The sequence below is a fragment of the Aethalodelphis obliquidens genome, unplaced genomic scaffold (genome assembly GCF_003676395.1).
Source record: "Aethalodelphis obliquidens isolate GAN/ISIS:26980383/991018 unplaced genomic scaffold, ASM367639v1 scaffold89, whole genome shotgun sequence".
In the NCBI taxonomy this organism is placed as follows: Eukaryota; Metazoa; Chordata; class Mammalia; order Artiodactyla; family Delphinidae; genus Aethalodelphis; species Aethalodelphis obliquidens.
Window position 1 is genome coordinate 6,164,650 of NW_020838033.1, and position 24,330 is coordinate 6,188,979.

Below are 24,330 nucleotides of genomic sequence, written 5' to 3' on the forward strand. Positions count from 1 at the left end.
GCCAGAGGGTTGACCTTGTAAAGGAAGAGTGATACTTCTTCCTTTGAGTCCAAAAGGAAGGAGTAAAAGTGAGAGAAATTTTTGAGAGATGAATCCAGTGTGGTGACAGAGAGGAAAGATTAAGAGGTTCACATGCATGGCCTCAGTCTCATAAAAATAGAAGGGAAGGGCATTCTGCAGAGATGGAGGAGATGGGAACAGGTGGAATGGCATGACGAGTGTGGAAAAGTTTGAAGAGTTACCTTGAGGGATGTGACAGGGAGCCAATAAAAGACAAAGCGTCACTGGGCTGCACTGATTGCCCAGCAATGAGGTCAGTCAGGGAATCTGGGGTTCAGTCAGCAGGTTCCGGTGAATTTTTTTTTTTTCTTTTTCAGTAATACTCCTGCGCCCAGGCGTGAAAAAAAGAAGATGGGGGTGGGGTGGGGAGGTGGGCAGGGATCAACGACTCTGGTTTGGAAACTGAGCAGCAGGTAGGCAGGCAAGGGGACGGAATTGAGTAGTCTAGGCTGGGGAAGGAGTCAGATAAGACCAAAAGGGGTCCAGGGACTTGAGGCTAGAAAGGTGAGGACGTGGGAGAGGTGAGAGAGAGGTGGCTGTGCTCAAATACGGCAGCTCTGAATAATGGAAGCAGAGCCATTTCAAGCGATAAAGCTACAAATGAGCTCCTGGGGAATGATGGAGTCGAAGGACACAGGAATTGAGGGCAGCTGCGAGGGACTGAAGTTAAATGACACAAATGTTGACATTAAAAGAAGCCTAGTATAGTGGAAACAAGTCTAGGCTGGGTTCTGGAGACCTGGGTTCTACTTGCAGTTCTACTAACTGTGCCCACTTTGGGGGAGTGACTGCCCTTCTCTGGGGTGGAATCAGAAGACTTCTCAGGGCCGTTTCTGCTCTAGACGGTAAGGATTTGGGGATAATAGGAAGGGACGGGTTGACGAGGACGATCCCTCCCGTTGGGCAGCCCCTCTCCCCAGAGGAGCCCGGAACCTTTCTGCTGTGCTTTCTGCCCGGACGTGCCGGAGAGGAGACCGGAAGTCCTTTGCCGGCGGGTTCCGGGTTTCCTGGGCTACTACGATGGCGATGAGTTTCGAGTGGCCGTGGCAGTATCGCTTCCCGCCCTTCTTTACGTGAGGCTCAGACCCCGAGAAGCCCCGCTGGGCCTCCCTCCCCTCCCTAGGACCCCGGGCTCAGCACTGATGCTTCAAGTGGGGAGGGGGAGAACGGATCCGGTCGCCGCCACCCTCAGTCCCTCACTTTCTCTCCCGAATGCGCCCCTGGCAAGTGCTGCCGCTCGCTCTCTCACTTCCTCTAATTCTGCGCCCCACCCGCTTCACCCGGCAGGTTGCAGCCGAACGTGGATACTCGGCAGAAGCAGCTGGCCGCCTGGTGCTCGCTAGTCCTGTCCTTCTGTCGCCTGCACAAACAGTCCAGCATGACGGTGATGGAAGCTCAGGAGAGCCCGCTCTTCAACAACGTGAAGCTACAGCGTATCCTCCCTCAGGCTTTTCCACACCCCCCACACATGCACTTCCACACTTTCCCACGTGCCCAGACCTCACACTCCTCTTCACCCACAGAAGGCAGGTTCCCACCCCAACTGGCCTTGGGAAAGAGCCAGACTGTGTAGCTGACATCCATTTTACCTCCAGCTCCAACCCAAATATAGCACCAAGCCCTCTTGTCAGCGGCAGTGATGAGTACCCAGGTGTCATTCAGATCTTAGAATTTATGCCCTGAAGCCAAGTACCAAGTTTTTCGACCTGAGCCTTTTTGACTCGTTGAAACTTTTGTCCTCTGTATGAGGCTCAAACTCTGGCATTACCTTTAGTAATTTTCTCTGCCTACTCTCCTTGTCCCAGGAAGTAAGGGTTGTTTTCTTTTGCTGCCTGATTCATCCCTAAAACATCTAGAGAATGGCTGGAGGAAGGAGAGATGACAGAGAGTGAGAAATGATAGTACCTTTAATTCTCTAAAGCTCTGACTTTTTTTTTTTTTTTTGCGGTACGCGGGCCTCTCACTATTGTGGCCTCTCCAGGTACGGAGCACAGGCTCCGGACGCGCAGGCTCAGCGGCCATGGCTCACGGGCCCAGCTGCTCCGCGGCATGTGGGATGTTCCCGGACCGGGGCACGAACCCGCGTCCCCTGCATCGGCAGGTGGACTCTCAACCACTGCGCCACCAGGGAAGCCCCTAAAGCTCTTCCTTTTAATTACACTAGTTTCTCTTTACCTTCCTCCCCCCAATATGCAGAAAATGCCAGTTTATATCCTGTTGGGGCACTGCACATCTATGTGTGTAGGTGGGAGAAGAAGGGTAGTTTGTAGCATAAGCCTGGCTCTGAGAAATTTTATCCCACCCAGTTCATTCCATTAATACCATTCCCTTAACCTTAAACCAGGGAAGCTGCCCGTGGAATCAATCCAGGTTGTATTAGAAGAACTGAGGAAGAAAGGTGGGTTCAGTTCCCCAGATTCCTTATTTTTCATCGTAGTTGGGTTTTCCTGAGGGCAGATTAGCACAAGTCTTTTCATTTTTTTTTTTTAACCCTTCAGTGGCTTTTTTTTTTTAATTAATTAATTTTTATTTTTGGCTGCGTTGAGTCTTTGTTGCTGCGCGCGGGCTTTGTCTAGTTGTGGCGAGCAGGGGCTACTCTTCATTGCAGTGTGCGGGCTTCTCATTGAGGTGGCTTCTCTTGTTGCAGAGCACGGGCTCTAGGTACGCGGGCTTCAGTGGTTGTGGCTCGCAGGCTTTGTTGCTCCACGGCATGTGGGATCTTCCCGGACCAGGTCTTGAACCCGTGTCCCCTGCATTGGCAGGCGGATTCTCAACCACTGTACCACCAGGGAAGCCCCCACAAATCTTTTCTTTTAAGAACTTTTTTTTTTTCTCTCCTGGCTTGGAGCCCAGAGTGTTCTGTACAGTAGCTCAATTCCCTGGGTTCTTTTCCCCCACTGGTATACAAAATTGAAATCTCTCCATCTGTGCCCCAAGACCTGAAGAGGAGAATGGATGCCTTGCAGATAGTAATAGTAAAACAATCCTTGAATTTCTCTTTCTGAAAGCTGAGTCTCTTACACTCTCTTCCACCTTGGTTTTTGCCTCATTGTCTCTTCTTATAGCATGGTGCTTTCATAAGTATCTGTTTTGCAGGGAACCTCGAGTGGTTGGATAAAAACAAGTCTAGCTTCCTGATCATGTGGCGGAGGCCAGAAGAATGGGGGAAGCTCATCTATCAGTGGGTGAGACTATTCTGACGCAGTGACCCATGGCAAAGGAGAATGAATCTGTGCTCAGCAGATGCCTGGTGTTTTCAGATCCAGACTGAGCAGAGTGGGAGGGGGCAGAAAGAGGAAGGTCTTCCAGGCAAGCCTCTTTCAATGACTCAATTTCCCTGGCTGGAAAGAACTTTCCTTTTTTTGCCTGTAGGAGGCCAGAGGCTATGTGAGGCCATGTTTGGAGAATGCAGTACTGGAAACCACGAGTACTATTGTTGGCTGGAGCCTTTGGCCACAGGAGATAAATGGGGAAAGGAAGGGAAAAAAAACACAAAAACCTGGAGCCCCTCCCCCACTACATCCTTATGGGGCTGTCCACAGTATAAATGAGACTTTCTGAACAGTGTGGGTGTGGGGACAGACTCTCTCCCCTGTCACCACTAGCCCTAAACATTCCCAAGGGAGAGAGGAGGGGAAGAAGCGCCAACAACCCAAATATAACAAACACACACCACCCATTCTTGAACAGGAAAACAACCAGAATGAGAAGTCGCTCCTCAGACACGTGAAGGCCTGTGGTTTAGTGGTTCCGAGCGTGTGTGTACATGTATAAATATAGCACCTGTAGGGTTTGTGGGTTTTAGGCCACTCCTCTGCTGAGGTGACAGCTCTGGTTTGGGAACAAGTATCATTCCTGGGTCAGAGAGGTGGAGCTGGTGAGTTTACCTTCTCCCAGGAAATTCCTGTTCAGTCCTGTTTTTTGTGTCCATAGGTTTCCAGGAGTGGCCAGAACAACTCCGTGTTCACCTTGTACGAACTGACCAATGGGGAAGACACAGAGGATGAGGGTAATGCTTTTTCCCTTTCTCCCCAGTTTTGTTATCTGAATCCTCCTCTGTCTAATTTTTGTTTACTTGACATTCAGATTTCCCATTTTTCTGCCTCTAAATTCCAAATACTAAATAATACAAAAATTCTTAACCCATGTCCAAGATTTCCATAAACCATCTGAATTCACATGCAGAGAACCCACAGATTTTGTTTGTGGGGGTGTATGTGCATTTTTCTCAGCATAGAGTCCATATTATAAGATTTTGAAGGGCATCTGTGACCCATGAAAAGTTAAGAATTATTGGTAGAGATGCTGAATGAGGAACTAGGGCAGGAGATTAAGCCTGAAATTTCATTCCTTGCTGACCCAGGCTTTCTTTCACCCTTTATTCTTATAGAGGGCTCAAGATCTGTAGGTGTCAGCTGAAGGGATTGGGCCAACACTCCCATCCCCACCCCCTGCCCTTTAGAATACTATGGTTTCTGGCCAGACAAGGATTTGTATACTGTTTGATTTTTACATAGTGTAAATACTCTCTCAGCTCTTTTATCTCTGACTTCATATTCTGATCCCCAGGATCACCAAAAGTACCAATCTGAGCTGGGGAAAAAGGGGCACCTCCCCTTTCTGCCAGGCCTGGCTGCCCCAGCAGAGTTTACAGCTCTTGGCTTTCCCCCCACTTTCCTGCAGGCCTCTGCTTGCTACTCCCACCATCATGCCATGACTTCAGTGCTGCAGCCTTGCCCAGCCCACCGCTCAGGCCAGGCAAAGCTGGAAGCTTCCTCAGAAAGCAAGCTCCCTGACTCAAGAGCTGGGCCCCTGCAGGGGGTGAGGTGTGCAAGCCTGTTAGGGCTTGCCTCCTGCCTCTCACATCTCCCTGCAGTATCTTGCCATATCTCCAGATACTCAGGGGGCCCTTGGCTCCCAGCCTTGTTCCTTTTCACTAGGAAAGGGCAGATATCTGTGCTGGACCTTAACAGTCTCCTGGCCAGAGGCATGGCTATACCTCTTTGTGTTAGAACAGGTCCTCCCAATGGGTACAGATGCAGTTAGGGTCAGCGTACAGTGACAAGGGACTTGATCTCCCTACACTTGATTGTCAGGGCCCCTTCTTTGTGGCCCACAAGGAAACGGTGTTACTCTTGTATATCAGACACTAGTGGGCGGGGGGGCGGTTAGTGCGAGGGTGTGTGGGGGTTGAGTCTGACAGAAGAAACAGGAAGGGGGAATAAGCATGAACTCCCATTTCATGTTGACTCAGGCTTTCTTCCACTCCTTACTCCTAAGGAATACCCAGGAAGGGTGGGTGGGGGCAGCTGTAGCAGTATAGCTGGCCTGGAAAGTTCTGTTTCCAGCTGGACTGCTCTTCTCAGAGGTCTTGAGCCCCAAGGAGCTGAGTGTCCCTGACTACCCATCTCTCCCTGTCCAGAGTTCCACGGGCTGGATGAGGCAACCCTACTGCGGGCTCTGCAGGCCCTACAGCAGGAGCACAAGGCCGAGATCATCACTGTCAGCGATGGCCGAGGTGTCAAGTTCTTCTAGCAGAAACCTGTCTCCCTTTACTTCTTACCTCCTACCCTTCCAGGGCTTTCAAAGGGAGACAGACCAAGTGTCCCCACAGATTGGATCCGTGACTCCACCAGACTCCAAAGGGCTGCAGTCCAGGGGTGGGTTTCCCACTTATCCCATGTGTCTGTCCCTGGGATAGGGTGAGGCTGAGGTGCCAGGGAGAAAAGATGTGCTGCTCCCTGCCTCACCTCCTCTCGTGAGCTGGGGTCTGTAAACCTAAACACAAACTTCATTTGTGTCACACACGTAAGTACATACACACATGCACCTGCACAAGCTTCTGTTTCTTTCCCCTCCCACCCCTTTAGCTGCTGCTGCCTCCTCTCTCATGCTGCTGGTGCTGGATCTTTCCTAGGGGATGGGCGAAGCCCTGGCTGCAGGCAGCCTTTCAGGCAATGTGAAGATAGGAGGCCCAGGAAGGGGCCTGGCAATGAGAGGTGGGGCCGGACACTGATTTATGATATTAAAAAGCTTAACCCTACTGCCTGCTGCTGAGGTTATTACTGGAGTGGGCAAAGGGAAGGCTGTGAAGTGTTAACCCCCTGAGTGAATCCCAGCCTAGGGGAGGGGAGAGAATGCCTATGGCCTTTGAAAAGGTCCTCTCGTGCTGACGGGCTCCAGCGAGCCTGTGGTTTTACATCTGCCGGGTGGGCTGTGCGGGGGAGTGCCGATGGCACACAGCTTGCGGACAGACTGCTTTCTGTCTCTAAAATGGAGTAGCTTAACGACTTCCCCCTCCCTCACCATCTCCCCGTGGAAGTCCTGAACTACTCTGAAGCCCCTCCCTCCATCCATCTGCTCTGGGTGGGGTAGCTGAGGCCAAGGGGAGCTGAGGGGGAGTAAACCGGATATGGACTTCGGTTTAGTAGAAACTTCGGCAAACAGACGGGGAGGAAGGAGAGCCCACAGAGCAAAAACAGCCACTCCGGCCAGGATGCGGTCAAGGTGGGGAGGTGGAGAGGATGGGTGACCTGGTCCTTGGTTTGGGGGAGGGGCTGGCTTTGGGGTGCACACACCCGTCCCTGTGCAGCCCGGAGGGACTGGGAACTGCGACGTCGGAGAAAACCAGATCTTTCCATTGACCTCTGTATTGTCGGCCTGGGGCCATTCCCGACGATTAGGAGGGGGTGGCGCTACCTTATCTGGGTCGTGCAGGCTGGTGGTAGCCTCCTCCTCACCACCCCCCTTTCTAGGGCCAGGGAGCCGCAGTCACTTTTCATCTTCCTGTCCCAGTACTGTGTTCCCCCAGACAGGTTTGCGCACTCGTAGTGCGGGAGGACACACCGCCGCCTCGCACCCGGCTCCGGCTTCGGAATGAGACTGAGGGCGGGTTCTCCGGGAGGCCAGGGGGAGGAGGGCCAGCAGCCGGGGGCGGGGCGGTGGCCGAGGTGAGGGGCTGCGCCACGGGCTCCACTGCGCTCGTGGTTCCGAGGGGGCGGCTCTGGGGGAGTAGGGCGTGTCGGGGGGCGTGTCGGGGCGTGGCTGCGGGGCAGGCGACCCTGGGCTGGGGCCCCAGTAGCTCAGGCGGAGCGCTGCGCACCCAGCCAGTACTTCTGTCAAGCCGCCGCCTCCGCAGCCGCCCGGCTTACCGCCCTGCGGCGCCCGGCCCTTCCTCATGCTGGCACCGCCGGCCCCAGAGACCGAGGTCCCTATGTCCCAGGCGGAGGCCGACCTGGCCCTGCGGCCCCCGCCGCCTCTGGCCGCGGCGGGGCCCCCCCGCCTCGGGCCCCCTCGCCGGGCGCGCCGCTTCTCCGGGAAGGCTGAGACCCGGCCGCGCTCCTCCCGTCTCAGCCGCCGCAGCTCAGTCGACTTGGGGCTGCTGAGCTCTTGGTCCCAGCCAGTCTCACCCGTTCCGGAGCCCCCTGCTCCTCCGGACTCCGCTGGTTCCGGCCCCGCAATGAGCCCACAGCCTAGCTCTGAAGAGCCCACTGAGGACACGTGGACCGCGGGCGCCCCGGTGAAGGCCGCAGACTCCGAGCGTCCGGAACTCGCGGGCTCCGCAGGAGGGTCGGGGCCCCGGGAACCGCCGAGGATCACCGAGGCGGCGGCCCGGGAGCGGCGGCGGGAGCAGGAGGAAAAGGAGGACACGGAGACTCAGGCTGTGGCAACGTCCCCGGACGGCCGATACCTCAAGTTTGACATCGAGATTGGACGTGGCTCGTTCAAGACGGTGTATCGAGGGCTGGACACCGACACCACGGTGGAGGTGGCCTGGTGTGAGCTGCAGGTGCGGCTGGGAGCCCCCTCGGTGACGCCACGGGATGGGAGGACCCTTTGGAGGTCTTGGGATGGGAGACCCAGGGGACAGCAGCAAGAGGGATGTATTTTTCCAGTCAAATATCCAGACACTCTTGTCCCCCTTGTTCTGATGATCCATGGACCTGGCTGATTCCGGGCTGCAGAAGGAGAAACTGAGGCAGGTGGTGTATGGTGGCTCCCCTATGGATTTAGACATTCTCACTTTACGGGCTCTGTACTCAACCCTGAGAGGTGGGAAATAGGATGGGAAATCGGGTAGGGAGCCAGTTCAGACCTGAGAGGTGGTTGGCCTCACCACTTTCCTGCAGTGGTTACCTACTATCTCTTCCCTTCCTCTCCCTTCCCCCTAAGTCCTGAGACCCTCAGTGTGACCCTGGTCCCCCTGCTCCCTCACCCTGGCTCTTTGCAGATTAGGAGGCTGGAATGATGGAGGCCAGCAGCTGAGGCAGGGTCCTCTCCACTTCCAGATGATTTAGGGCTATTGTGGCAGGATGGGGCCCTCCCACGCCCCTTCTGAAGCAGTCAGACTTCTGGACTTCTCCACAGCTGGGGGAGGGGAGACAGGGAGCTCCAGCCCTGGCCTGAGTCCAGTCCTGCCCCTCATCCCGCTGCCTACCTGAGCTCTCCTTTCTCAGATCTAAAGGTGCTGAACCCCATAGACTTTAGGGGTATGCTGGTTTGAAGGACCTTCTTCCCATAGGGGAAGAACCCAGTTAAGTCTGAGCTAGCAGCTTTGGATTCAGACTGGGGGGACAGGGCCTGGGGGAAGGGTCCTCCCCTCCAGCCCTGGCACTGGGCTTGCCCCTTGCGCCTGCCAGTGCCGCGCCCCAGGCTCTAAGCCAGGCAAGGCAAGGCGGCCAAACTGGGGTGGGGGGGGGGTGGTGGAGGAGGGAGATGGGGGAGGCGAGACAGCCATGGGGCAGGGGGCAGTTTCCTGGCACCTGGTCCTGGATCCTTTGTCTGTTACTCTGTACCTCCCTCTGCAGCCCTCCTGCCTCCTGCCTGGATCTAGCAGTTCCCAGTTTCTGAGGCCAATCCCCTTGCCGGCCCCAATTCTCTGCCTGCCGTCCGCCTGCTGCCCGCCTGCTGCCTGCCCGCTGCCAGCCCCTGGGCGTCCCCTCCCACCCTATGGCCGGCCTGGGCGGCTACAAAGGCGCTATTGACTTCAGGGCTCCTGGACAGGGCTGCATAAAAGCGCTTGTGTCCAGGCGGGGGTCCAAGGGGCGGCCCCAGGCCCATGGTGGGTGTGTCCTTGGAGCAGCCCAGGGGGGCACACTGGGAATTAGGGATCTACAGTCAGTGGACAAATGATCCCACCCACCCAGCCCCATCCGCTGGCTCCTACCCTCACTTCTCCCTCAGCCCTGCTCCATGTGCTCCCATCCCCCCTCTCCGTGGGGGTCCTGGGCCTGATGTGACTGTGACCCCCACCCCCTACCCCACAGACTCGGAAACTGTCTCGAGTGGAGCGGCAGCGATTCTCGGAGGAGGTGGAGATGCTCAAGGGGCTGCAGCACCCCAACATCGTCCGCTTCTACGACTCGTGGAAGTCGGTGCTGAGGGGCCAGGTTTGCATCGTGCTGGTCACCGAACTCATGACCTCGGGCACGCTCAAGACGTGAGCTCTGCGCCTGGTGGCGGGAGTTGGTGGGAGGACTGGTGGTGGGAGGTCTCCACTGCTTCTGGAGGAGCCCAGCCTCCTCAAACGCTACACGCAGGTCCCAAACCAGGCTCACTATCTCTCATCCTCCTCTCTTGAGCGTCTGGAGGCCTCAGCTGCCCCCTAAGGAGTCTTCCCCCACGCTGCCTCTCTCCTCTGCAAGCTATCCTATCTTCCTGCAGCCTGCAGAGATCTGGCACTGTCACTTCTCTCCTTAAAACCCTTTCGAGTTTTCCCACTGCCCTCAGGATAAAGTCCACACTCTCTAAGGACTGCTCACAAAGTCCTTATAGGATCCAGCCTGCGTTCCAGAGAAACCAAATTCCCAGCAGCTCCTCGCACCCTGGCCCATCACTTGCTGTCTCCGTGCCTTTGAGCACGGGGTGTCTCTTCTACCTGGAAAGTCTTCATCCCTTCCCATTTTCACCCTTGAACGCCTATTTATCCTTCAAGACTCAACATAAAAGTTATTTCCTCTCTGGAGCCCTCCCCCACGCCCGGGGCAGTTAGTTATCCCTTCTGGCACTTCCACAGCACCTTGGGGTCGGCCCTGTCTGTGCATTTACCGCCCGACCCCCGTTTTGTAACCTCCTGTCTACCTACCACACTCCCGACTGCGTTTCTGCTTGAGGACTGGCGCGGATCTAGGCTAGGAGAGGCTGGCAAAAGATGCGAAGGCGGGGGAGTGGGTGGGGCTACGGGGAACTTCCCAGTGGTGGTCTCCCTCCCCAGCCTATACGTCCCCCACCAAGACCGTGGCTCTGCGCCCTCCCCCAGATACCTGAGGCGGTTCCGCGAGATGAAGCCGCGAGTCCTTCAGCGCTGGAGCCGCCAAATCCTTCGGGGGCTCCATTTCCTACACTCCCGGGTACCCCCCATCCTGCACCGGGATCTCAAGTGTGACAACGTCTTTATCACGGGCCCTACAGGCTCCGTTAAGATTGGAGACCTGGGCCTGGCCACGCTCAAACGCGCCTCCTTCGCCAAGAGCGTCATCGGTGCGTCCCTCCCGGGGGTCCTTGCCATTCTTGCCCTCCCCCATGTCAGGAGAGAGCCTGGGGACCCCCTCCCCCTAGCAGTGTCTTTCGGGATCCACGGAGGTAGAAGACCACAGGGAAGATGGGGAGACCTATGGCATTCCCTCTTCCCCACACCCCTCCCCCAATCCCCCACCCTCACACACACAGGACGGGGAGGGTCGGTCACTTGCACTCCAGAGCTGCCTAGCCTCTTGTACGCTCGAGGGGAGGGACGAAGCCATAAAGGAGGCACTGCAGCCTGACACCTGCTGTGGATCCTACAGGGACCCCGGAGTTCATGGCCCCGGAGATGTACGAGGAAAAATACGATGAGGCCGTGGACGTGTACGCGTTTGGCATGTGCATGCTGGAGATGGCTACCTCGGAGTACCCTTACTCTGAGTGCCAGAATGCCGCGCAAATCTACCGCAAGGTCACTTCGGTGAGAGGGGGCAGGGAGGAGAGGGAATTACAGGTCCCCTTTACACTTTTCCTGCTCCAGCCACCCCGCGGTCAGTGCCCTTTCCCTTAATGAAAACAGGCTGGACATAAAGACGCCCTGGTGAACACTGAAGGATATTGGATGCACCCAAGTCCCCTCCAATACAAGCTATTTAGAATAATGTCGTGTGTAGCGCTCCCTAGAGCTTACAAACGATTTCACATCCAATCGATGTGAAATCCTTCCTGCTGCCCCGCGGGGTGAGCAGGGCAAATGTTCTGCCCTGCGTTTTACAAATGAGGACACTGGCTCAGCGAGAGACTTGTTCAAGGTCACACTGTCGATACGTGGGGGGACTGGGATTTGAAATCACATCTTCTAGTAGCAGTCGCGGTGCTTTTGCGTCTGCACGCCCTGCTGCCTCGGGCAGGGGCGGGTGTGTCAAGCAGAGAGCTGGGGCGCAGAGGGCGGGAGGCCTCATGCAACCCCATTCCTCAGGGCACAAAGCCGAACAGCTTCTACAAAGTGAAGATGCCCGAGGTGAAGGAGATTATTGAAGGCTGCATCCGCACGGATAAGAACGAGAGGTGGGTGGAAGGGGCAGGATGGGGGTGGGGGCGGGCGGCGGTGGGGCTCGGCTCACGGTGGCGCCGCCCTCAGGTTCACCATCCAGGACCTTCTGGCTCACGCCTTCTTCCGCGAGGAGCGCGGCGTCCACGTGGAGCTGGCGGAGGAGGACGACGGAGAGAAGCCAGACCTCAAGCTCTGGCTGCGCATGGAGGACGCGCGGAGAGGGGGGCGCCGCCGGGACAACCAGGCCATTGAGTTCTTGTTCCAGCTGGGTCGGGACGCAGCCGAGGAGGTGGCGCAGGAGATGGTGAGCGGAGGACAGACTGCCTGCCCTGCGGCTGGGCATGTGAGGGGCGTTTGGACGTCGACTGGAGGGGCCAGTGCCTCGCTGGAGGGGTGCCTGGGTGGTGGGAGGGGGGCTCAAGCCAGCCCTCTCGGCATCTCCCGCAAGGGTCACCCTGCAGCTCTGGCCTTAACGCACCCCACTCGCATGCACACCTAGTGTTCTCCACAAGTTGGAGATTTCCTTTTCCAGCCTTGGGTCCTTCCACCTCCCTGTTTTACTTCCTACTGATCCGGGTTTCCTGAAATGCCCTTCTCTCCAGCTTATCTTCTTTTTCCTTTTTCATCCCCCATCCCCCCCATGTCTTTTTCTCGATCTTCCTTCATGCCCAGAACCATCCATTTCAGAAAGCCTGTCCCCTCTAGAGTCAAAATTAAATGCTTTTTTCCCACTTCAGCAGGTCCTCCATTACTGGAGAGGCTCCCATTGGTCTTGTTTTATACCAGGATACATTCCTGTCTTTCTCTTACACTAGACTATAAAGTCTTGGGGGCAGGGACTGTGTGTATTGGTTTTTCTATCCCTGAGGGTGCTTAGCACGTGGTGGGAGCTTGTTAATCACCCACATCTGTACACAGCCTAGAGCCCTTTCCCATGCATTTGATGGTTGTTACCAACCCTGCATGGAGTGACATTATCCCGATTTATTGATGAGGAAATAAAAGCTCAGAGAGGTTGAATATCTTGTACAAGGTCCCAAGCAAGTTAAGGGCAGAACTGGCCCAGGATGTTCAGATTTTAGGTCAGATCACCCTGCCCCACCGCCTTTACATGCCCAGCAAAGCTTGTTGTTGAAATGAATAAGGACATGATGAACAGAAGCTGGTGGCCAGGAGAGACAGAGATGTGGGGCTGGTCTTGGAAGGCCTGAGGGGGGAAGGGAAAGAGTATGAAATTCTTGATAGAAAAATGCAGTTGAGGGCTTCCCTGGTGGCGCAGTGGTTGAGAGTCCGCCTGCCGATGCAGGGGACACGGGTTCGTGCCCCGGTCCGGGAAGATCCCACATGCTGCAGAGCGGCTGGGCCCGTGAGCCATGGCTGCTGAGCCTGCGCGTCCGGAGCCTGTGCTCCGCAGCGGGAGAGGCCACAACAGTGAGAGGCCCGCGTACTGCAAAAAAAAAAAAAATGCAGTTGAAAGGGTGGGAAGCATCTCTTGGTGGGTCTGGGTCAGGAACCTGAGAATGTGTTTGAAATATGGCATAGGAGCGGGTCTCCGAAGCATAGCTCAAACCTGACCTGGGATCGGATCCTGATCCATTACATACAGAGGTTCTTGATCTTGACACTACTGACAGCTTTGTTTGGGAGACTGTACTGTGTGCATTGTAGGATATTGAGAAGAATCCCTAACATCTACTCAGTAGATGCCAGTGGTACCTACCCCTAAGTGTGACAACTAACAATGTCTCCAGATATTGCCAAGTGTCTCCCAGCCCCCAAGAGCAATTGACTTACTGTATAACCATGAACTGGTCACTTAGTTTACTTATTTCTAAAATGGGGCTGATAAGACCTACCTCAGAAGGTTGCTGGAAGGATTTAATGTTGACAATGTGAAGAGCTGCCAGTTAATGGACACAGTGGATAATCAATAAATGTTGGTTCCCTTTCTCCCATGTACTGGAGGCCTCAAGAAGGTGTCATGATGGGTCCTTGCTGGGGGAGGGGGAATCTCATCTCAAACTGTGCTCCTCACCCTCCCAACTCCAGGTGGCCCTGGGTTTAGTGTGCGAAGCCGATTACCAGCCGGTGGCCCGTGCAGTGCGTGAACGGGTTGCTGCCATCCAGCGAAAGCGTGAGAAGCTGCGCAAAGCTAAGGAGTTGGCGGCCTTCCCCCCAGCGCCAGGGCCCCTACCAGCAGCTGTCCCCATGACTCCAGCCCCCTCCAGTGTCTTCCCCCCTGAACCCGAGGAGCCAGAGGCAGACCAGCACCAGCCCTTCCTCTTCCGCCATGCCAGCTACTCATCTACCACCTGTAAGTCACCTCTGACCTTGGGACCCAGGTCCCAGAACCCTTGGCCTCTGCCCCCTACCCAGAAGTTCAAGCCAACAGCATTGTCACTTACCCAGCCTTCCACATCCAGCCATAGCTCCTTCTGGGAAAGAACTCTGCCACAGCTCCAGGCCCCTCCTTGCTCAGGCAGCCTCCCTCCTTGGCCACCACTCCCCTTTATTTCCACTTTTTGATCCCCTCCCTCCCCACCAGCGGATTGCGAGACTGATGGCTACCTCAGCTCCTCCGGCTTCCTGGATGCCTCAGACCCTGCCCTTCAGCCCCCTAGGGGCGTGCCATCCTGCCCCGCTGAGTCCCATCTCTGCCTGCCCTCGGTGAGAGGGGGTCACATGGGGGGCTCCCAGCCATTCCAATCCTATGACCTGTCTCCCGTACTGTAAAACCCAAACCCCTGACATGGCCCCATGTCCTTGGAAATCCACCCCTCTTGTCCTCTTCCTAATTCCCTCTGCCAAGTACCCCAGCACCCTTGACACCATCTCCCTGGAGTCCAACAATTTTCCTCCCCCGACCTCATGAACCCATATCCTATTTCAGGCTTTTGCCCTATCCATTCCACGTTCTGGCCCTGGCAATGACTTTTCCCCTGGAGACAGGTAAGTTCTGGTCTGAGTTGGGGTGTTAGGGTGAAATATATGGAGCTCTGGGCTCCCAGTGTCCACTCTGACACTCCTGTCTTCCCTTCCTTTTTTTTCCAGCTATGCCTCAGATGCAGCATCAGGCCTTAGTGACATGGGAGAAGGGATGGAACAGATGAGGAGACCCCCAGGGAAAAACCTCCGGCGCAGACCCCGATCCCGGCTTCGGGTCACAAGTGTAAGGAAGGGGCACAGGTGTTGGGGAATAAGCTACAGGGCCTGGAGGGAACTGTCCGAGGGATAGGGGAGGTTAGCCAGAAAGGGGGAGAAGCAGTGTGCTACTGGTACCCAAGAGTCAGCCAGACATGTTTTGAATACAAGACTACGTTGGCAGAATCTGCCTCTCTCCAGTTCCAGTCTGGCCACCGTCATTTGGTTGGAGTGGGACGGGGACACGTGATGAAGACAGAGAGCTTGACCTCCTCCCTCTGCTGACTTTTGACTCTGAAGGTCTCAGACCAGAATGACAGAGTGGTTGAGTGCCAGCTACAGACGCACAACAGCAAGATGGTGACCTTCCGATTTGATCTGGACGGGGACAGCCCGGAAGAGATTGCAGCTGCCATGGTGAGGGGGAGAGAGATGAAGACAGAGTCTTTGGATCTGGGACAAGAGTCTCCTTCCTGATGTCCCCTGTTGCTGAACTCCCCACCCCCACCCCATCCAACAGCAAAAGGGTTTTAAAGCTCGTTGGCCCTCAGCACAGTGACACTGAAGATATCTCTGCCCTTGTTTGGGGGGAGGTTTCTGTTTATCCAGTGAGGTTCGGATCCTCAGCTGGAGCAATTTGAGAGTAACATAGGGTATACATAAGTGCAGTGAAGTGCATGCTAGACACGTGATACTGTGGCTGTAAGTAAAGGATGGGTTGGGGGCAGCAGGGGAAGAGGTAGGACTTCCGTGAGGTCTTGACAGATGGGTCAGAATGGCAGTGAAGAGTGGAAAGGGCATGTCCAGTGGAGGTATGGCAAAGGAAAGGCATGGATATACGGAGTGCCTTGAAATATGGGGCTAGGAGGGCTTCATGAGGAGACTTTGTCATTGGAAGAGTTCCTGTAGGAAGCAACAAGGTCCTACTGTATAGCACAGAGAACTATATTCAATGTCCTGTAATAAACCATAATGGAAAAGAATATGAAAAAAAAGAATGTGTATATATGTATAACTGAATCACTTTGCTGTACAGCAAAAATTAACACAACATTGTAAACCAACTATACTTCAATTTTTAAAAAATCCAAAAAGAAAAGGGTTCCTGTAGGAGAGTTGTGGAAGTGAGGTTGAGTCCAGATCACAGACAGTCTTAAGAGTTAGAGTGTAACATGGTGAGAGTAGGTTTTAACAAGACTGTTCTGCTGTGGGATGTGGGAGAGGGTTGGGGGTAGGGAATCCAGTTGGCAGGTGGATACAAGAAGCCGGATGTGGTCCAAGGAGAGAATGGATTATGGGGGAGGAGGAAGAAAAGGGGTGAATCTGAGGGTATTTTGGGAAAATAAATTGCTCTGTAATCCAGTAATCTATTGACATGGTACAGTGTACATAGTAGATGGTCAATAAATATTTGCTGAGTTGATATGAGAGGGAGTTAGGGAGAGGGGATATCAAGGGCGAGTTGTAGCTTAGAGGAACTAATGGCAATAGGCCATCAAAGGAGAGAGGAAGTTAGAAAATGAAAGTAGGCTTGTTTTTTTTTTTAGGGATCATCATGAGCTTGAATGACAGAGACAGGCAAGATAAGATCCTCTATAGGAGAGAATACGGGGCTGGAGAGAGCGGTGGATCTGGGGGTCTCAGCAGAGTTGAGCATGAGACAAGGTGGGCCTGCAAAGCCTGAGGCGTAGAGGTTTGTCTTAGTGGATACCCCCAGTTGTGGAATGGGGGGGTGGGGATAGGTCATCGAAGGACAGAGATGGAGCCTGAGAGGTAGGAGGAGCTCCAGATAAGGAGATTGTTTCAAGGAGGCATAGGGTGAAGCCTGAGGCAAGACCACACTGGCTTTTGTCAGGAGGAGGTCTTTGTGGGAGACCGGTTTCAGTGGAGTGGGGGCAGTGGATGCCAGCCTCTGGGATGAAAGAGGGAAGGGAATGGAAGAAACGTCAGACTTCAGGAACTCTCTCTAAAGCTTCTCCTCCATCATGTCATTCAGCTTGTGTCGGGGACAGAGACAAACTATCACCTGGCGTGCAGGCTTCTCAACTTCTGTCAAGCCACTCAACCCTTCAAGAATCTTTCCTCCAGCCACACTGGTTTCTGAATGGTCCTCTGAAGAGGCTTGGGTGCCTTTCAGCTTCTGGCTCCATCTCCTCGGGGGTCTCGCCCTGGGAGCTTTCTCTACTGGGCTTTCAAGCCCCACTCAGATCCCACACAGCCAAAGGGACCCTGTCCCTGAACCCAGGGTCCATTGCCCTCTTTTCTCTCCTTCCCAGCCCACCCTCCACTCCTCTGCTGCAGAATTCTCCTGAGACTTAGATCTCCTCTTGTTGCTTTTTTGCCCCCGAATCTGTAGAGGCTACCTGTGGTTACAGAGTAACGTCCAAGCTCTGGAGCACAGCCTTTAAAATTCACAGCGCTCTCAGCTATACTCCAGTCTTCGCTATTTTGTGAATGTGCTGGGCCCTTTTTGAATGTGCTGTGAAGGTGCTGTGCCCTCTCCTGCCTCAGAACAGCATGGAACAGAGGAAAGGGTGGACTTTCACATAAGACCTGAGTTCAGACTTCAGCTCTGTTATCTACTAATTTGGCAAACTTGGGCAAGTTTCTTAACCTCTCTGAACTTCATCAGTAAAACGCAGGGGATAATACTTATTTTGCAAAGATGTTCTGATGTAATATATAATCTATGAGAAGTGATACAGCATGTACAAGAGGTGAAATGATGATAAAAGTATGGGAAGTGTCCACACATGGTAGGTCCTCAATAAAGGGTTGGTTTTCTTACTCATCCTTCAAGCCTCAGCTGTGGAGCCATCCCAGCTTCCCCCTATCCCCTGAGGTGGTATGAACTGCTTTCTTCTTAGAATGGATTTTTAAAAATTGAGTTAAAAAACACATAACATAAAATGTACCATCTTAACCATTTTTAAGTATACAGTTCAGTAGTGTTAAGTATATTCACACTGTTGGGCAACAGATCTCTGGAACCTTTTTATCTTGCAAATCTGAATCTCTGCCCATGAAACAGCAGCTTTCCCTTTCCCCTTCCAGGAATAGCATTTTTATCTCTATGCCAATCAAAAATGCCTTACCTGCCATGGGCTGACTTGCAGTCTATTGAGTTACGTATGTGTGTGTGTCTTCCTCTAGATTTTGGGCTTCTTCAGGACCAGGACCTTGTTTCATACTTCCCTGTTCCCTCAAAGAACCTAGCAAATGCTTGGCACATAGTATATGCTCAGTAAGCATTTGCGGACTTGAATGTTACCTTTACCATTTATTGCCTTATTTTTACTTAACTTTGTGGGGCTGTGTGTGTATGTGGATCTGTGGGGGCATACTTCATAAGCCCTGTGAGAGGAGGAATTGTGTCCAAAAGCCTGTGAGGCAACAGTGTAAAGAACTCAGACTTTGGCTTTAGACAGGTCTGGGTGCAAATCCCCTGATCTTGGGCAGACTGAACTTCACCTCGTTGAGCATTGGTTAGCATAGCTCTAAAGTGGCGGTGTTAACGTAGGCCCCAGAAAGCTGTCGTTGGTGTTAAATGTGATAAGATATGTAAAGATCTGGTATATACATGCATGCTGTGAATGTTACCTCCTTTTCTCTAAGCTGTATTTCTCCTTATGCCACACAGTGCCTGGCACACAATGGATGCTTACTAAATACTTGTTTTAGGTTGGTGGTGAGCACAAGCGTGGGGTGAAGGGTTGGTTTTTAAAGACTGGGGCCGGGAGAGAGGGATGAGTGGGATAACCGAGCCCTCCTTCCCCTTCCTACTGACTCTCGCCAGGTGTATAACGAGTTCATTCTGCCCTCGGAGCGAGCTGGATTCCTGAACCGGATTCGGGAGATTATCCAGCGAGTGGAGACCCTGTTGAAGAGAGATACTGGCCCTGTGGAGGCTGCTGAAGACCCCCTGGGCCCCCAGGTCAGACCCCTCTGGGCACCTCCAGGGGGAAGGGACTCTGCTCCAGGTTTCATTACTCTCTGCCCTTACCAGTCCCCTTGGATCTAACTTGTCTTCATCTCTGGGACCCCAAAACAATAGCTCTTCCCCCATTTGAAATCTGATGAAAGCCACAGACTCTTGTTCTAGAAAAATGTGTTCAATGCATACTTTTTTTTTTTTTTTTTTTTTTTTTTGCGGTACGCGGGCCTCTCACTGTTGTGGCCTCTTCCGCTGCGGAGCACAGGCTCCGGACGCGCAGGCTCAGCGGCCGTGGCTCACGGGCCCAGCCGCTCCACGGCATGTGGGATCTTCCCAGACCGGGGCACGAACCCGTGTCCCCTGCATCGGCAGGCGGACTCTCAACCACTGCGCCACCAGGGAAGCCCCAATGCATACTTTTAACTCATTATTTCGAAACAATTTCAGACTTACAGAGGGGACTTCCCTGGTGGTCCAGTGGTTAAGACTCCACACCTCCAATGCAGGGGGCGCGGGTTTGATCCCTGGTTGGGGAACTAAGATTCCCACATGCCTTGCGCTGCGGCCAAAAATAAATAAATAAAATTTCAGACTTACAGAGAAGTTGCAAAAATTGAACAAAGAATTCTTAGATACTCTGCCTAGATTTGCCAGTTGTGTTTTGCCACATGAGCTTTACCATTCTCTCTTCCTCTCTCCCCTATCTGTGTGTGTGCATGCATTTTTGGGGGGAACCATTTAAGTAAGTTGCAGACATCATGCCCCTTTACCACTACATATTTCTCAAATACAGTTTTTTTAAAATATTTATTTATTTGGCTGCACCAGTCTTAGTTGTGGCACACGGGATCTTCGTTGTAGCATGCAGGATCTTTAGTTGCGGCATGCGGGATCCTAGTTGCGGCATGCGGGATCTAGTTCCCTGACCAGGGATCAAACCCGGGCCCCCTTCATTGGGAGCGTGGAATCTTAACCACTGGACCACCAGGGAAGTCCCTCAAATACACTTTTGAATCCCTTGAAACTCATCTGTGGACTCCTAGAGGTTCATGAGTCCTAAGACTCAGCTCTTCCCACTGTGACATTTCTCTCTCTCAGGAGGAGCCAGCACCATTGCCTGCCCTCCCAGGGTACCCCCCAGACCCATCCAGTGGTATGTACTACATTCTGTCCCTACTCATCCCAGCCCCTGGGGTTGCTCCTGGGAAGGGCATAGGGAATGGAGGATGGGAATCTCAACATCCGCTCCCTGCCCAGCAGAGTTCCAGAGCAGCACCCTAGAGCAGAGGAGCTGGGCAGCCTTCTCCACCTCCCCATCCTCTCCTGGAACCCCCTCGTCTCCTGGAAACCCCTTTTCTCCTGGATCTCCTGCTTTCCCAAGTCCCATCTTCCCCATCACTTCTCCCCCATGTCACCCCAGCTCCTCCTCATTCTCTCCAGTTTCTCCCCAGGTCTCCTCAAATCTCTCTCCACACCCCCCCAGCTCCCCACTTCCATTCTCCCCCAGTGCATCCCAGTTTCCAGTCCCATCTGCTCAGTTTCCACTGAATTCTCTCCTCCCCAGCTGTTCCCAGGTTACTCTTGCTCCTCCCTCCTTTCCGCCCTGTCCCTCTGCTTCTCCCGTCCCCTCCACCACAGCAGCCCCTCTGCTCTCTCTGGCTAGTGCGTTCTCACTGGCTGTGATGACTGTGGCTCAGTCCCTGCTGTCCCCCTGCCCTGGACTCCTTTCCCAGCCCCCGCCAGCTCTTCCTGGTCCCCTGCCCAGCCTGCCCCCTCCAGCTCCCCTTGCTCCCTGTGGCCAGGAGAGGCCTTCACCTCTGACATCTGAGATGGAGATTGAGGTGAGTAGGAACCAAGAGGGACGATTGCAGGGTGTGTGTGTGGGGTCCATTCTGGATCATTTCTCTACTCATGGATCCACACTTTTTAGGCCTCTCCAAATCTTGGTTGGCCACTCCTGGGTGAAGCCAGACTGGCTCCCATCTCTGAAGGTGAGGCCTCTGACCACTGACCTTCCCCTGCCCGTTATCTTCAGTCACTTTTTTTTTTTTTAATAAATAAATAAATTTATTTATTTATTTATGGCTGCGTTGGGTCTTCGTTGCTGCGCACAGGCTTTTCTCTAGCTGCGTCGAGCGGGGGCTACTCTTCGTTATGGCGCACGGGCTTATTGCGGTGGCTTCCCTTGTTGCGGAGCACGGGCTCTAGGCGCACGGGCTGCAGTAGTTGTGGCACGCAGGCTCGGCAGTTGTGGCTCGTGGGCTCCAGAACGCAGGCTCAGTAGTTGTGGTGCATGGGCTCAGTTGCTCCGTGGCACGTGGGATCTTCCCGGACCAGGACTTGAACCCGTGTCCCCTGCATTGGCAGGCGGCAGATTCTTAACCACTGCACCACCAGGGAAGTCCCTCAGTCACTTTATATCCTGCCACTGATGTCTCTTCTTTCTTCCATGACTCCTTCCTTGTCTCACTACAGAGGGAAAGCCCCAGCTTGTTGGGCGCTTCCAAGTGACTTCATCCAAGGAACCAGCTGAGCCTCTTCCCCTGCAACCGACATCCCCTACTCTCTCTGGCTCCCTGAAGCCTCCAACCCCTCAGCTGACCTCGGAGAGCTCAGACACGGAGGATAGTGCTGGAGGCGGGCCAGAGGCCAGGGAGGTTCTGGCTGAAAGTGACCGTGCAGCCGAGGGCCTGGGGGCTGGAGCCGAAGAGGAAGGGGACGATGGGAAGGAACCCCGAGTGGGGGGCAGCCCTCCACCCCTGAGCCATCCCAGCCCAGTGTGGATGAACTACTCCTACAGCAGCCTGTGTCTGAGCAGTGAGGAGTCAGAGAGCAGTGGGGAGGATGAGGAATTCTGGGCTGAGCTGCGGAGTCTTCGGCAGAAGTGAGTCTGGGGAGGATGGAGGTCAAGAGGTGAACTTGGGAGAGCAAAGTGTTCGGCTGGCCCTCTCACGCTCCTGATGTGTCTTCAGGCACCTGTCAGAGGTGGAGGCACTACAGACACTACAGAAGCAGGAAATTGAGGACTTGTACAGCAGGCTCGGGAAGCAGCCCCCCCCCGGGGATTGTGGCCCCTGCCGCTATGCTGTCTAGCCGCCAGCGCCGCCTCTCCAAGGGCAGCTTCCCCACCTCCCGGCGCAATAGCCTGCAGCGCTCTGAGCCGCTGGGCCCTGGTGAGACAGCAGTTGCCCCACTCCCATCTTTCTGAAGACCTGTCCCTAGTGATCTTTCTTTCAGGCCCTGGGGGTCTGCCCCTTAGTCTGGGGGGGACTAGCCCCCTCTCCCCATGGCCCCTTCCCTCACTCAGTGCTCTCCCTCCCCATCCTGCACCCAGGCATCATGCGAAGGAACTCCCTGAGTGGCAGCAGCACCGGCTCCCAGGAGCAGCGGGCGAGCAAGGGGGTGACATTCGCCAGGGATGTTGGCAGGATGGTGAGGGCGGGCCCAAGGGAGGGAGAGCCCAGGGAATGATAACTGGCTGCAGCTTCATCCTCCTCCCACCCTGGAGGTTTCTTCAGTTCTTTTTCTTTTCCCTCCAGTGAATTCCGAACAGAAGCCATGTGTCTCATCCACACCAGGGCCCACCGTGGAGCTTGTGCTCTCAGAATCTGCTGACCAGCACTACTCTGCAAGGAAGACCTCAACACTGAGGGAGTAGGAGGCCCCAGGGGCCTGGAGAGTGCCGTTCCATTACAGGGAAGAGCCAAACACGTGGGAACTGTTTGCTGTGTGTAGAAGGCATAAATTCTGCAGCCTACCATCCTCATCCCTGCCACCTCTCCAGCCAAGAGTGAACCACTAAGCAGTCCCACCCGAGCCCGGATGCTTCTACAAGGCACACTCCCAGCTGGGCAGGAGGAGGGGGTGTTCTCACACCAGAATTAGTAGCAGCCAATAAAAATGCTGGAACCTAGAACCTGGTGAATTTGTATGTCGGGCCTTAGGAACTGGGTACAAAGCTTTACAGGGTAAGGCAGGGGAGGATTTACAAGGAATTCCCGTTTCACAACGGGAGGCAGGGGTGGAGCCCAGCCTTATGGCTTCCTGCCAGCAGTTCATGAGGAAACTGCAAGGTCAGTAATCCACGTGACCAAGCTAAGAGTCCACCCAGACCCCACCTTAGGCCTACACAAGCAGGCCCCAGTGGAAGTTAAAAGAATGAAAGCTGCTTGTCCCTCATCCTTCATCTCTCTCTCTCTCTCTCTCTATGGGAAAAGGCAGTAAAGTTGGAGTAGTGTGTTCCTCAGGGTAGAGGACAGAAGAGTGAGTGACCTTCCTTCCCCCCAAGACCTGGTTCAGTCTCAAACAGCCCAGTGACCCACCACGATCTCTCCCTTAAATCAGGTGGAAAGATCTCATGGAAAAAGCAATTCTAGTTAAACATTTACGGCTCCCTGGGGCCATGCCACAGCTGCAGCTACTGCCTGTGGAGCGTTCCAGCATGAAGTGTCAGCCCCAACACACTCATTGGACTCCGAGAGAGATGACTCAGTTTATTGTTCTCAACCTGACCCCATTTTTCCCACTTTAGGCTCCAACACTGCACAGAGCTGCCACCCTCACCCCCACTAAGAGCCCACCTCTCGTCCTCCACCCTCCCAGCCAGACCCTGAAGGGGATAAACCACAACGTCAGAAAGCTTGGGAAAAGCCAAGGTCAGACACCTCAAACAAGGAAACAAACTAGGAAAAGGAGTCAGTGGCCACACACAGTGAGTGCAAGGTGGGCATGTTCCCTTGACAATGGCCAAATGCACAAACCCGTGGTTACTTGGGCTCTATCATCGTCCAAAGTTAGTAAGAAGGAAAGCAATGCTGTGAGCAGGCTTCCATTTCTACAGGGTCGTGGGGCATCATGCATCATGTGAAGGGACTCCAGCAGGTTGGAGATGCAGGATGCCCGTCTGGATCAGTGTCCTGATGCCCTTTCCTGAGCTCGGGCTCGAGCAGCTTTGGCCTCATCTTCTAGCTCATCCAGGAAACGCTCCTGGGACACCGAGTATAAGGTGTAACCATCTGGGGAGGTGGGTTCAGGAAACCACGTGGAAAATGCACATTCCCTTTTCCCAGACTTGCTCAACCACCCTTGTTGATCTCTCATCCTCCCAAATCAGTGATTCGATCTTCTGCCCTCTGCTCTTCTGAGCCCTGACCCTGATTCCGTTATCATTAATAAATTATATTAAAAGAGCACCTTTAAAATGACAAAGTAAGGTACACTTAAACAGCTTGGCTCAGCGTTACAAGTAGCCAAGACTTTCACAGCTCGGGCTCTTTCTGCCACCCCCACATTGCCCTCCTACACGCCTCTGCTGCCTTTCTCCTGCCCCCAAATGCGGTCTTCCTGAGTCTACAGTCCAGACGGATACAAATTGCTAACACCAGGGCCCCAATGCTCAGGCCGGTCACGATGTTCCGGGTCCGCCGCTGTGGCAGCATCTTCTGCCACTGGGCGAGCTGCACCTGCCGCATGAAATGTAGTTGCGCAGGAGTCAGTTTGTCCCGCGTCGGGTCGATGCGCTGAGCCAGGGGGCCCTTTCCGCTCTTAGCATCCAGAGGGTCTCCAGCTCCCGGCGCCGCCATGTTGCCGCTCCGCCCTCCGCAGTTCCCGGGGCGCGGGACTTGCTGGGAATAGCAGTCCATGGCCGCCGCAGGGAACTCTGGGAGATGTAGTCCGCATT

General features: G+C 54.3%; 3 protein-coding genes across 3 annotated transcripts; 2 read left to right on the plus strand and 1 right to left on the minus strand.

Annotated features, from left to right (window-relative positions):
• The first annotated feature begins 1,005 nt into the window (after positions 1-1,005).
• VPS25 (vacuolar protein sorting 25 homolog) lies at positions 1,006-6,103 on the plus strand. The gene is made up of 6 exons (XM_027094398.1): positions 1,006-1,133; positions 1,348-1,493; positions 2,405-2,458; positions 3,157-3,245; positions 3,994-4,069; positions 5,483-6,103. Exons 1-6 carry the CDS (start codon positions 1,081-1,083, stop codon positions 5,593-5,595), a joined length of 531 nt encoding a protein of 176 aa, XP_026950199.1. The 5' UTR covers positions 1,006-1,080; the 3' UTR covers positions 5,596-6,103.
• Positions 6,104-7,168: 1,065 nt separating this feature from the next.
• On the plus strand, positions 7,169-22,848 carry WNK4 (WNK lysine deficient protein kinase 4). Its single transcript, XM_027094461.1, is given in 20 exon segments — positions 7,169-7,849; positions 9,327-9,499; positions 10,319-10,539; positions 10,845-11,002; positions 11,501-11,589; positions 11,663-11,879; positions 13,625-13,889; positions 14,121-14,242; positions 14,466-14,524; positions 14,627-14,744; positions 15,017-15,133; positions 18,513-18,650; positions 19,749-19,803; positions 19,911-20,491; positions 20,581-20,641; positions 21,126-21,534; positions 21,623-21,701; positions 21,703-21,823; positions 21,985-22,082; positions 22,190-22,848. Coding segments are annotated over 20 exon segments (3,696 nt in total). The 5' UTR covers positions 7,169-7,237; the 3' UTR covers positions 22,193-22,848.
• A 275-nt stretch (positions 22,849-23,123) lies between these two features.
• On the minus strand, positions 23,124-24,253 carry COA3 (cytochrome c oxidase assembly factor 3). The gene is made up of 2 exons (XM_027094462.1): positions 24,019-24,253; positions 23,124-23,665 (listed from the first exon to the last, which is right to left on the minus strand). The coding sequence occupies exons 1-2, from the start codon at positions 24,230-24,232 to the stop codon at positions 23,559-23,561; spliced, it is 321 nt and encodes a 106-aa protein (XP_026950263.1). The 5' UTR covers positions 24,233-24,253; the 3' UTR covers positions 23,124-23,558.
• Between the last annotated feature and the right edge of the window lie 77 nt (positions 24,254-24,330).